The following is a 12,327-nucleotide window of genomic DNA, read 5'->3' as shown; positions in this document are numbered from 1 at the left end:
CTGGAATTGCATGCAGCAGAATTCCCAGATGACGCGCACAGAGTCTCCTTTATCATAGAGCATTTGACGGGGGCCGCCCGAGAATGGGTAAGACCGCTCATCGCGCAAAAAAATCCTTGCATGAAGAACGCAAAATTATTTCTAGAAGCTTTAAAAATAATGTACGCTAGTGACAGTGAAATGGAGGCCACTAAAGAGGAGCTTCATAACTTAACACAAGGAAAATCGACAGTTAGGGACTACTGGGCGAGATTCACCATGCTGGTGCACAAACTGGGGTGGGATCTGCAAAGTGAGCCAGTGAAATCAGCCTTCTACATGGGTTTGCACGCAGACGTTAAGGATGAGCTGGCAAGAGGTCCCAAACCGCGAACTATGGATGAGTTAAGCAAAGCGGCGCTAGCGGTGGGGGTGAGACAGGAATCCAGATGGAATGACAAACAAGCGACGCGCGCAGCAAAACCTTGGTTCCCACGCTCCCAGGACAGACCACATCACCAAACCCCACCCCAGGGCCCGCCCCCACACCCGCCCAGGCCAAGCCCAGAGCCGGAACCGATGGAGATCGGAGGAGCGCGCGCGCGGGCTTTTCAAACCCCGGCGGCGCCAAGACGCAAGGAGGGAAGAGGCGGGAATTGCTTTCTCTGCAACTCCCCCCGGCATCGCGTCAGAGACTGCCCTCATCGCAGAGAGTGGCAAGGAAAGGCGGGAACGGTTGTACCTTCCCCAGCTGACGCAGCACCACAGCAGGGAAACGAGACAGCCTGGCTGCAGGAGACAAGGGGGAGCGGCCAGGCACAGTCAGCAGACAACAGCCCCCGCCCGCCCACCCGCACAGAGAGGAGCACAGCCAGCCCACCCCTCCCAGAGCAGGAGTGGTTCTAGAAGTCACGCTCACGCTCCCAAATGGCTATCCCCTGACAGTCCTCGCCTTAATTGACAGTGGTGCCTCAGCCAACTTCTTCTCGAGAAACTTTGCGGAAGAGCACCAGATCCAACTTCTGCAGCTGGATTTTCCCCTGCACGTGGCCACCATTGACGGCAGAGAGCTGCTGGGAGGGGCCATCACGCATCAAACCCCCCCCATGAGAATGACGGTGGGAAGGCACTCAGAGACACTGGCTTTCAACGTCACAACCATCTCAGACCCCCCCATCGTCTTGGGCATGAGCTGGCTGACGCGCCACGACCCCTCCATAAGTTGGCACCAGAGATGCATCACTTTTGGATCGGACTTTTGTCTGGAACATTGCATGCAGCACCAACCAGGGGAGGGGCCTCCGATAGCCACGGTGGCCACCATGCACGTCAAGGGGGGTGAGGCAATACCCAAGCCGTACTGGGACCTGCAGGAGGTCTTCAGCGAAGCGGAGTCCGACCACCTACCCCCACACAGGCCTTTTGACTGCCAGATCAACCTGGTGCCAGGGGCAACTATACCCCCAGCCAAGCTGTACGCCATGTCAGATCAGGAACTGGAGGATCTGCGCGCTTTCATCGACAAGAACCTCAAGCGGGGGTTCATCAGAGAAAGCAAGGCAGCAGGGGGCAGCCCGGTCTTCTGGGTGGACAAGAAAGACACGCAACAGCGCCGTCTGGTGGTGGATTTTAGACGGCTGAATTCGGTGACAGAGCCAGTGGCTTTCCCCATGCCCAGAGTGGATGATCTCCTGACAGCGGCACGCAGGGGCAAGATCTTCACCAAGCTCGACCTAAGAGGGGCGTACAACTTGATTAGGATCCGGGAGGGTGATGAATGGAAAACCACGATGTTCACGCCTCTGGGCTCTTTTGAATATCTGGTGATGCCCTTCGGGTTGCAAGGGGGCTCAGCATGCTTCCAGGCCTTCATGCACCACGTCCTGGGGTCCCTCCTCTTCAAGAACTGCTTGGTCTTTCTGGATGACATCCTTATCTACTCCAATGACCCAGTGCAGCATGTGAAGGATGTCAGGGAGGTGTTGCAGCGCCTGAAGGACAACCACCTGTATGTGAAGCTGGAGAAGTGCAAGTTTCACACCAAAGAAGTGGACTTCCTAGGCTACAAGCTGTCAGACAAGGGGCTGGCGATGGACAAGGACAAGGTGCAGGCCATCCTGGACTGGCACAGCCCCAGGACGCGCAAAGATGCCCAACGCCTACTAGGCTTCGCGAACTTTTACAGGAAGTTCATCAAGAACTTCTCTCGCGTCACGGCTCCTATCACCGACTGCCTGAGAGGCAAGCAGAAGTTCCGGTGGACACCAGAGGCGCAAGCAGCGTTCGAAAGCCTCAAGAGGGTATTCGCTTCAGACCAGCACCTGTTCCACGTGGTGCAGGATGCGCCCCTACGCCTGGAAACAGATGCTTCGGACAAGGCTCTGGGAGCGATTCTGTTGCAACTGGACGCCAACAGAGAGTGGAGACCCTGTGCCTTCTTCTCCAGGAAGCTGACCCAGCCGGAACGCAACTACACAGTGTTTGACAGGGAACTTCTCGCGATCCACGCTGCGTTCCAGCACTGGCGACACTTCCTGGTGGGCGCCAAGCACCCCATCCAGGTGTGCACAGACCACAAGAACCTGGAGTTCTGGAGAACTGCCAGGGTGCTCAACCAGCGGCAGATACGGTGGGCAGAGTTCTTCTCGAACTTCAACTTCTCCATCCACTACATCCCGGCAGAGCAGAATGTCAGGGCGGATGCCCTCTCCCGCAAGCCAGAGTACATGGAGGAGGAGTTGCCACCGGCACCCAGGCATATTTTCCCCCCATCAGCATGGTCCTGCGGAGCAGCAGTGGTGAGCGAGGCAGAACTCACAGCACTGACAGCAGCTGATGAATTTGCCACCCGCATCTTCAGAGAACTGAGAGGGGGGGGGAGCAGGCCAAAGACTTTGAGGAAAGGAGGGGTTTGCTTTTTTACAAGGGAGCCCTGTACCTGCCAACCAAACAGCTGAGAGGTAAGGCCCTCAAGCAGATGCACGACAACCCAACGGCGGGTCATTTTGGAAGGGACAAAACCACTCACCTAGTCATGAGACACTTCTGGTGGCCAGGGGTGCGGGAGGATGTTCGGGAGTATGTAAGGGGATGTGACACCTGCCAGCGAGCAAAGGTGGTCAGAGCGCCACCAGCAGGTTTGCTGGAGCCCTTAGCCACACCGCACAGGCCGTGGGAAGTAGTGTCCATGGACTTCATCACAGACCTGCCGTCGTCCAGGGGCAAGACCGCAGTGTTGGTGGTGGTGGACCTCATGTCCAAAATGTGCCATTTTATACCGTGTGCCAGGGCGGTCTCGGCAGAAGAGACGGCCAAACTGTTTGTTGACCACGTATTCAGACTGCATGGATTGCCTTTAAGGGTTATTTCGGATCGTGGCCGCCAATTTGTTTCCAGGTTCTGGCGGCGGCTCATGAACCTCCTGCAGGTGGAGGTCAGCTTGTCGACGGCTAGGCACCCGCAAACCAATGGACAGGCGGAGCGGGTCAACGCCATTCTGCAGCAGTACCTGAGATGTTACGTCAGCCAGAGGCAAACGGACTGGGTGGATCGCCTACCACTGGCAGAATTTGCCTACAACAATGCGGTGCACGTCTCCACAGGGGTGTCGCCCTTTAAGGCCAACTACGGGCGCGACCTCAGATCTTTCCCGGAGAGGGAGGGGGAGGAGGAGGAAGAGGGCCCACAGGCAGAGGATTGGGCAGAGGACCTGGAGACGGTGCACCAGCAGCTCAGAGAACACTTGGAGAGGGCCAAGGAAGCGTACAAGAAGGGGGCAGATCGCCACAGGCGACCGGGAGAGGTCATCAGGGTGGGGGACAAGGTTTGGTTATCCTCGGAAGGTCTTCCCACCAGGGGGCGATGCAAGAAGTTAGCACCCAGGAGGCTGGGCCCCTTCACGGTCACGCAACAGGTCAACCCGGTAGCCTTCAGGCTAGCACTGCCGGAGGACATGAGAGTGCACCCAGTGTTTCATAGATCGCTGCTGTCGCCGTACAGGGAAAGTACCAGGTTCAGGGACAGCGATCAACCTCCAGAGGGAGGGGGAGAGACGGGAGACGCCCGACAGCTCAATGAGGCAACTGAGATTTTAGACTCAAGGAGAGGGGTGAGAGGACTGGAGTACCTGATAGCATGGGAGGACACTCCGCCGTCCCACAATGAGTGGATACCGGCCACAGAAGTACCTGAGGAATTTTTAGTGGAAGAGTTCCACGCCCTGTTCCCCCACAGGCCCAAGCCCTGGCACATGGAAAGGGAGGGAGAGGGGGAGAGGCAGGAGGAAGGGATAGCAGGCAGCAGCTCTCCATGGAGATGGGAAGCGGAATTTGAGGACACGGAAGAAGAGGTGTGGGTTTCACCGAGGTCAACGACGTCAGAGGCAGGAGAGGACTGGCAGAACATTTTTACTCCCACCAGCTCTGACGCCACTGACTTCTTGGGATTCCCGTCTTCTCAGGGGGAAGGAGAAAGATCGCAGGATTGGGGGGAAATTTTTACACCCACAGGCTCGGATGCCACAGACTTCTTGGGGTTTCACTCGTCCCCAGCAAGCGGAGAGCCACTAGGAAGGGGGGGAGAGGAGCCTGGGAGGGGGATGGATGTGAGGGACGAGGGATACAGGGAAGTCCCTCCCATCTTAAGTTCCAGCCCATCCCCAAGCGCGGGAGAGAGTAAGGAGAGCTCTGCCTCCAGCGGAGAGTCAGGAAGTGGTGTCCGAGGCTCAGGCAAGGTTGTGGAGCCCAGGCCGCAGGTGGGACAGGAAGTTGGACGCACAGGGGGGAGGCCAATTCCCCCAACTCCCGAATTGCGACGCAAACGTAGGGGGAAGAGGTTGGGTCTGCCAAAGCTGTGGTGCTGGAAGAAAACGCGCCAATCGCCATTCGGGAGTTCAGACACCTCACCTTAAGGATGTATTTTTACTGCTCTGAACACTGTAAATAATCAGCACTTAATAAAAACCTTAAAAGACCATGCTGGAGTCGTTACTCTAGAGTAGCCATACCAGGCCCTCTGACACAGGGCTTTGGGCAGAGGAGGGTCTCCCATCATTTTCAGATTCCTGATCCTCCTCACTGGAGACACCGGGGACTGAACTTAGGACCTTGTGCAATGAGAGCAGGTGCTCTCCCAGACCCTTCCCTCCTCAAAGATGTTCCACTGCTGGGAGGGTGTTCTTATCCTGGACTTAATAAATGAGATAAAAATGGTCCCTCCTCCTCCTCCTTCTGGGTATTCAAAGCAAGTGAGTCTCTCTCTCTCTCTCTCTCTCTCTCTCTCTCTCTAATTTAAGGTCCTTTCCTTGAAGTGAGAAAATTATAACTAAACTTAAATTGAGCTTTCCCAAAGGATATCAAGCACCACACAACCCTCATAACCAGCCTGACAAATCTGGAACTATACTTGATAAGCAGATAACATAGTCCCAACTTGGTTTTTGTCATTTTAACCCATGCGCAACTGTACTCATTCTACTTGCCTATTTCACAGATTTGCTTTTCATTTTTTCATTTCCATCTGTTCATTACAATTGTTCTTTCAGTTTTATATACATTATAACATGATTTTTTTTAAAAAAAAAAAGAACAAAGAAAGCATTACACATACATTGGTAGCCCTTACAACAACCCTGTAAGGGATGGCAGTATTTTTAGCCTCCTTTTGCAGATGAATCACAGCTCTCTTATAATTTCATATACTGCTTCAGGTGTTGGTTGCAACACAGAATTGTGACATAGAGACGTCATCAATAAACAGAAGAAGCCTGGAGCTGGAGGGAGAGCATTTCCGCACGCCCCAAGGGAGAGGAGGTGCCTTACCTTGGCTGGCTTCTGCAGAACGGCAGCTGAGGTGCCGAGGCCCCTCCATGCCCCACAGCTCTGCGAGAGCACAAGACCCTGCAAGAGAAAGGGAATGCTGGCAGAGGGTCAAAGAAGGGCCCTTTCTCAATGATGAGGATGAGGATAATTTATTTCTACCCGCCCATCTGGCTGGGTTTCCCCAGCCACTCTGGGCAGCTTCCAACAAAAGATTAAAAATACATTAAAACATCAGTCATTAAAAATTTCCCTAAACAGGGCTGCCTTCAGATGTCTTCTAAATGTCAGGCAGTTGCTTATTTCCTTGACATCTGATGAGAGGGCGTTCCACAGGGCGGGCGCCACCACCAAGAAGGCCTTCTGCCTGGTTCCCTGTAACCTCACTTCTCGCATGGAGGGAACCGCCAGAAGGCCTTTGGAGCTGGACCTCCGTGTCTGGGCTGGACGATGGGGGTGGAGAAGCTCCTTCAGGTACACTGGGTCAAGGCCATTTAGGGCTTTAAATGGGCTCTAGCTTCTGATATAAGGAGCTGGTCCCATATAAGCAAGACTCAACCTCAAGCTTTACTCCTTAAGACTTTACTAAGGCAGAAATCTCTCTTCTTCTTTCCAGTTTCCCGGTGTCCCACCAGAAACCCCACAAGAGGGCACTGTAGGAAACAGCACCCCCAATTTCTTCCCCCCAGCAAACCAGTGGCACATTCAGAGTGGCATCAAGGTTTCTCTTGTTTATCATGGTTAATGCATAACATTGTATTAAACGCATTCGAAAGCATCCAAGTCAGTGGCCACCAATACATCTTGAGACAGTGAGTTAATGGACTATGCTGAAATGACAAAACTAACTGGGAAGCTCAGAAATCAAGATGGTAAGAAATTTTAAAAAGAATGGGAAATGTTTATTATGTGTTTGCAAAAGTATTGTAAACAGGTTAATACATTGGTAGGATTTTAAGAACACCTGTAACTTTACAATTAATACAGGAAATTTGAGGTAGAAAAAATAATTTGGAGTAGAAATGGCATGCAGTTGAAAAGGGAATTTAAGGAAGGGGGGAAATAGCGGGATTCAGAGAATCCCATTTTATGGATTTGATATTGTTGTTGTGTATAAGTTTCTCTGTGTTTGTTATTGCTTGCTTTTTATTTTTGCTGAAAATTTAATAAAAATACTATAAAAATTAAAAAAAACCATCCTGTGACAGTGAATTCCGCAGGTCAGAATGGGGAACCTTTGGCCCTCCAGATGTTGCTGGACACCCCCAACTCCCACCAGCCCCAGTCATTATGCTAACTATCTTTCAATCTCTGGCAGGAAGCCTTATTTTAGATTTGCACGGATTGCAGATTTGCAACTGGGCCGAGTCCAAGGTGTTATTGTTAGTATTTAAAGCTCTTTGCAACTGGGAACTAGTTGACCTAGAAGATCAGTTGGTGGAATTAGCACTACTGCAAGTGCCACATAATACCCATTCTGTACTTGTAAGAACTCAGTCATCTAGTGTGTCAGCACCTGCACTTTGGAACTCCCTGCCTGTTGATATCAAGCAGGCACCTTCACTGCTAAAATCATTCTTTTTTAGACAAGCCTACCCAGATGCGAATTTTAACCCATCTCAGTATTTCAGCTTCTTGTACGCTTTAAGCTATTGTAATTTTTTCTTGATTTTTTTTATCTTTTCGCAAACGACCCTGAGGTGTTTTTCTTACAATCAAGCCACGTATACATTTTATGAAATAAACAATTCTAGAGACAAACTTCTTCCTGAAAGGCTGCCGTTTTCACAAGTTCTTTGGGGGTACGCAGTGCTGGGGCCCAGGCACCTCCTCATGTGCCAGCCATCCCTGGGGCCTCCCTCCCCAGGAAGACTCGGAAGGCAAACTCCTTGAGGCGGGGGTCTCACTTGGGGGCCCTGGCTGTTGTTGGACTACAACTCCCATCATCCAGTGGTTGCAGGACCAGTGGGGAGGGATGCTGGGGGTTGTAGTCCAACAGCAGCTGGGGACCCATGTTTGAGAAACACTGGGCTAGAGTGTCAAACTAGGACCTGGGGGAGACCAGGGTTCAAATCCCTTGGCCATTAAGCCAAGGGATGACCTTGGGGGCCCGTTGCTGCCTCTCAGCCTGACCCTCCCTGGCAGGGCTGTTGTGGGCATTGAATGGCTTCCAGGATTTGGGGAGACCAGGGTTCAAATCCCGCCCCCACACGTCCACGAAGCCCACTGGGTGCAACCTTGGGGGCCCGCCACCGCCTCTCTGCCTGACCCTATCTGGCAGGGCTGTTGTGGTGGGCATTGTACACCCTTGTGCAAATTAATTGAAACAAAGCATGTTTTCTATCTTACTCGTAATCCTGTACTCAAAACAAACATGAAAAGTCAGTTAATCATTGTTGGTGTTGGAAGACTGCAGCAAATAGAAGGAATGATGCGCTCGCCACAATATACTGAGCTTCTATTGAGTATGTCTAAACCACTGAGCCTCTTGGGCTTGCCGATGAGAAGGTTGGCAGTTCGAATCCCCACAATGGGGTGAGCTCCCGTTGCTTGGTCCCTGCTGCTGCCAACCTAGCAGTTCAAAAGCACGCCAAAAAGTGCAAGTAGATAAACAGGTACCGCTCCGGCAGGAAGGTAAATGGCGTTTCCATGCACTGCTCTGGTTTTGGTGTTCCGTTGTGCCAAAAGCGGCTTAGTCCTGCTGGCCACATGACCTGGAAAAATAGTCTGCAGACAAACACCGGCTCCCTTGGCCTGTAAAGCGAGATGAGCACCCGAACTCCATAGTCACCCTTTGAATGGAGTTAACTGTCAGGGATCCTTTACCTTCTGTTGTTGTTTAGTCGTTTAGTCGTGTCCGACTCTTCGTGACCCCATGGACCACAGCACGCCAGGCACGCCTGTCTTGCACTGCCTCCCGCAGTTTGGTCAAACTCATGTTCGTAGCTTCGAGAACACTGTCCAACCACCTTGTCCTCTGTCGCCTCCTTCTCCTAGTGCCCTCCATCTTTCCCAACATCAGGGTCTTTTCCAAGGATTCTTCTCTTCTCATGAGGTGGCCAAAGTATTGGAGCCTCAGCTTCATGATCTGTCCTTCCAGGGAGCACTCAGGGCTGATTTCCTTCAGAATGGATAGGTTTGATCTTCTTGCAGTCCATGGGACTCTCAAGAGTCTCCTCCAGCACCATAATTCAAAATATCCCATAATTCAAAATATCACCATAATGCAATATCCCAGTACCATTTGGAATAACTCTCTTTTGTAAAAATGTAGAAGGTAAAGGCCCCTTCATGGATCAATGCCTTGTCGTGGCGAAGGGGCCTTTACCTTCTACATTTTTACAAAAGAGAGTTATTCCAAATGGTACTGGGATATTGCAGCAGGACCTAGCCCCCCATCACACATTTAAAGTGGGGGAGAAATTCAGGACAGAGCAGCAAATACTGTACAGGTAGTTGAATGGCCAGGGAATTCCCTGGGCGTAAATCCCATTGAGAATTTGCAGGCTAAAGTCACCTCCATGCTGTAGACTGTACAACTACAGAGCAGCTCATTCAGGTGCTGATTCAAGTGTGGTACGGGGATCTGAAAATCAACAGGGACTGTTTGAAACTAAATAAAAACAATTCCTTCCAGCAGCACCTTAGAGACCAACTAAGTTTGTCATTGGTATGAGCTTTTGTGTGCATGCACATACCTTTGACAAACTTAGTTGGTGTCAAACCAGGTGGCGCTGTGGTTAAACCACTGAGCCTAGGGCTTGCTGATCAGAAGGTCGGCGGTTCGAATCCCTGTGATGGGGTGAGCTCCCATTGCTTGGTCCCAGCTCCTGCCAACCTAGCAGTTCGAAAGCACGTCAAAATGCAAGTAGATAAATAGGAACCGCTACAGCGGGAAGGTAAACGGCGTTTCCATGTGCTGCTCTGGTTCGCCAGAAGCAGCTTTGTCATGCTGGCCACATGACCTGGAAGCTGTCTTCGGACAAACGCCGGCTCCCTCGGCCAATAATGCGAGATGAGCGCGCAACCCCAGAGTCGGTCACGACTGGACCTGATGGTCAGGGGTCCCTTTACCTTTAAGGTGCTACTGGAAGGCATTTTTTAAAATTTTGTTTCGACTACGGCAAACCAACACAGCTACCTACCTGTTTGAAACTAGTTAGACTCCATGTCAAACCGTGTTCAAATGCTGCTTAAAAAGAGCAGAGGTCATATCCGTGACAATAATAGCTCCATTGTTTGTTTCAATTCATTTGCGCGGGGCCCCTGGAGCTCTCCGGAGAGGACAAAGGAGGGGGGGGGACGTCCCAGAAGCAGCGAGAAGCCCTGCAAGGGGGCGGGAGGGGCTGACAGAGGAGGAGCCGGGGGGGCCCTCCTGCCAAAAGGCACCTCCCAGAGACCCCTCCCCGCGGGGCCGCCGTCTCCCCTTCACTCACCCTGGCAACCGCCCGGACACCGCTCAGCGCCGCCATCTTGCCGCCCCACAATGCTCCGCGGCCCGGAAGGAGGCTCGGAAAGGCTGCCACCATCGAGTGAGCGCGGGCAGAGCGGCGCCAAGGGTCCGCTTCCGGAATCCCTCTCCGTCATGGAAGCCTGACATCCCGCGCATGCGCACACGTGTGCGCCCCGTGCCCTACATATATATGTGTGTATGTTTATTATTATTATTATGCCTCTGTGTCATAAAAATGCACATTATTACAGTACTTCCTGCAGCAATAAAGCCTTGCAGTAAAATCCCTACCACACAGGCTGAAATCCGAAGTTCAAATGCCTCTGTAGAAAGACGAATTCTTGATGGCCTGGAATAAAAAGAAAGTTTTCTGCCCGGCAGGCACCCCCTGCCCAATCTCCAGTGGCAGGGAGTTCCACTGGACACTGGGCTCTCCAACTGGGGCGGCCAAGAAGCCGGGAGCTCTGGGGCTCCTCTGGGCCAGACACACCCACCCACCCCACTGAAAAGGCACACACACACACACACACACACCGCCGGGAGGGAGGGAGGGAGGGCAGAGGGCGAGGCCTCCAGAGACATCCCATCACTTTGGCCTCCTGGGTGCCCCCCCCCACCTGAGAGATGGAAGTTATGGATAAACTGTAAACAGAGAAGGACACGGGCAGGATCACGGTAATAACCTGCAGTTTTAGCAGAGTAGAGATTTAAAGTACAGTAGATGAATAAAGGAGCAAATTAAGTTAATTTGGATATGCAGAAAATATTAAAAAATAAATTGAAGGAACCGCTGAAAGAGGGGGAAGAAAGTCGAGTTTTCAAATGTTGACATGATAGTAAAATTATTGAAATGCATAAAACTGAAAATCATAAATAAAATAGTAATAATAAGAGAGATGAAGTTCGGGGCCAGGTGCCAGTGGCAGGAACCCACAGGAGGGGAGAAGGCTGCTCTTGGGCTCAGATCCTGCTTGAAGTTTCCCCCCAACAAAGCCGGCCTTGGATGCCCCATGGCTTCTAAATATTAGAAGACAATAATTAATCAAATATTAAAAGCTTCCCTAAACAGGGCTGCCTCCAGATGTCTTCTAAAAGTCAGATATTTCAGTTTATTTCTTTGACATCTGCTGGGAGGGCGTTCCACAGGACGGGTGCCACTACCCAAAAGGCCCTAGAATCATAGAATCATAGAGTTGGAAGAGACCACAAGGGCCATCCAGTCCAACCCCCTGCCAAGCAGGAAACACCATCAAAGCATTCTTGACATATGCCTGTCAAGCCTCTGCTTAAAGACGTCCAAAGAAGGAGACTCCACCACACTCCTTGGTAGCAAATTCCACTGCCGAACAGCTCTTACTGTTCCTGGTAACCCTCTTCCTGGTTTCCTGTAACTTCGCTTCTCACAGTGGAAGATTGTCTCTCTTGTATCTCAAAATGGTAAAGACAGACCCTCAGATGCTTTACCGGAGGCCAGGGCCGAACAAATGCCCAGAGCATCGATTTTACCACACTCAATCTCACAGATTGGCTGCAAATACGAAAATGAACAAATTCAGGAAGAACTACATTCCATATCTTCCTATACAGTAATCTCTCGCTGCAAGCTGTAACAGATTGACACGGTTTTGAAATATTTATTCCTACCTGGCTGGGAAAGAGTTAATCCACCTCCAGCCTGACTGACATAACATTCTGATGGGGGCGGGACTCTTCCCAGTTTAAAAGGAGGGAGCAGCGGGTTTTGTCAGTTGAGGAGAGGGGGAGGGAGTGGATAGATGGGAGGCTAGGAGAGTGGGAATCTAGAGGAGGTTCAGGAAGGCTTGATGTTAAGGGTTTGACAGAGATTACCTACAACCGAAATGCTTCTTATAAACTCATGAAACGTTAATTAAATAACTATGTTCTAAGGTTAATAAAAAATCTTCTCTTTTGTGCCAAGAAGTATCGTCATTATTTTTCCAGCAAGGTATCAGGACTCACAGAAGTGGTGAGGACCAAATTTACCTCAGGAAAGGAGGCAAAAGTCCGTGTCTTAGAGTAACGCTGAGGAGGCTTAGAAAGATAACCTGGAGTGTCAAC

At 51.4% G+C, this 12,327-nt stretch overlaps 1 protein-coding gene across 6 annotated transcripts in view; it reads right to left on the bottom strand.

Moving 5' to 3' along the window:
* Positions 1 to 10,283, bottom strand: part of IDH3B (isocitrate dehydrogenase (NAD(+)) 3 non-catalytic subunit beta) — a 29,066-nt gene extending 18,783 nt beyond the window's left edge. For 4 of the 6 annotated variants that reach the window (XM_035139966.3, XM_088660770.1, XM_035139885.3 and 1 more), the window contains exons 1-2: positions 10,232 to 10,283; positions 5,799 to 5,876 (exon numbers count right to left, since the gene is read on the bottom strand). In XM_035139966.3, coding sequence (XP_034995857.3) covers positions 5,799 to 5,876; positions 10,232 to 10,267 — 114 coding nt within the window. In that variant the 5' untranslated portion in view covers positions 10,268 to 10,283. Of the gene's footprint in view, positions 1 to 5,798; positions 5,877 to 9,940 lie in introns of all 6 variants that reach the window. The other 2 variants (XM_088660771.1, XM_035140119.3) reach the window with 1 other exon arrangement.
* Between the last annotated feature and the right edge of the window lie 2,044 nt (positions 10,284 to 12,327).

Source organism: Zootoca vivipara, chromosome Z1 (genome assembly GCF_965207765.1).
Source record: "Zootoca vivipara chromosome Z1, rZooViv2.hap1.1, whole genome shotgun sequence".
Taxonomy (NCBI): Eukaryota; Metazoa; Chordata; class Lepidosauria; order Squamata; family Lacertidae; genus Zootoca; species Zootoca vivipara.
This window is presented reverse-complemented; position numbering and strand designations above follow the sequence as displayed.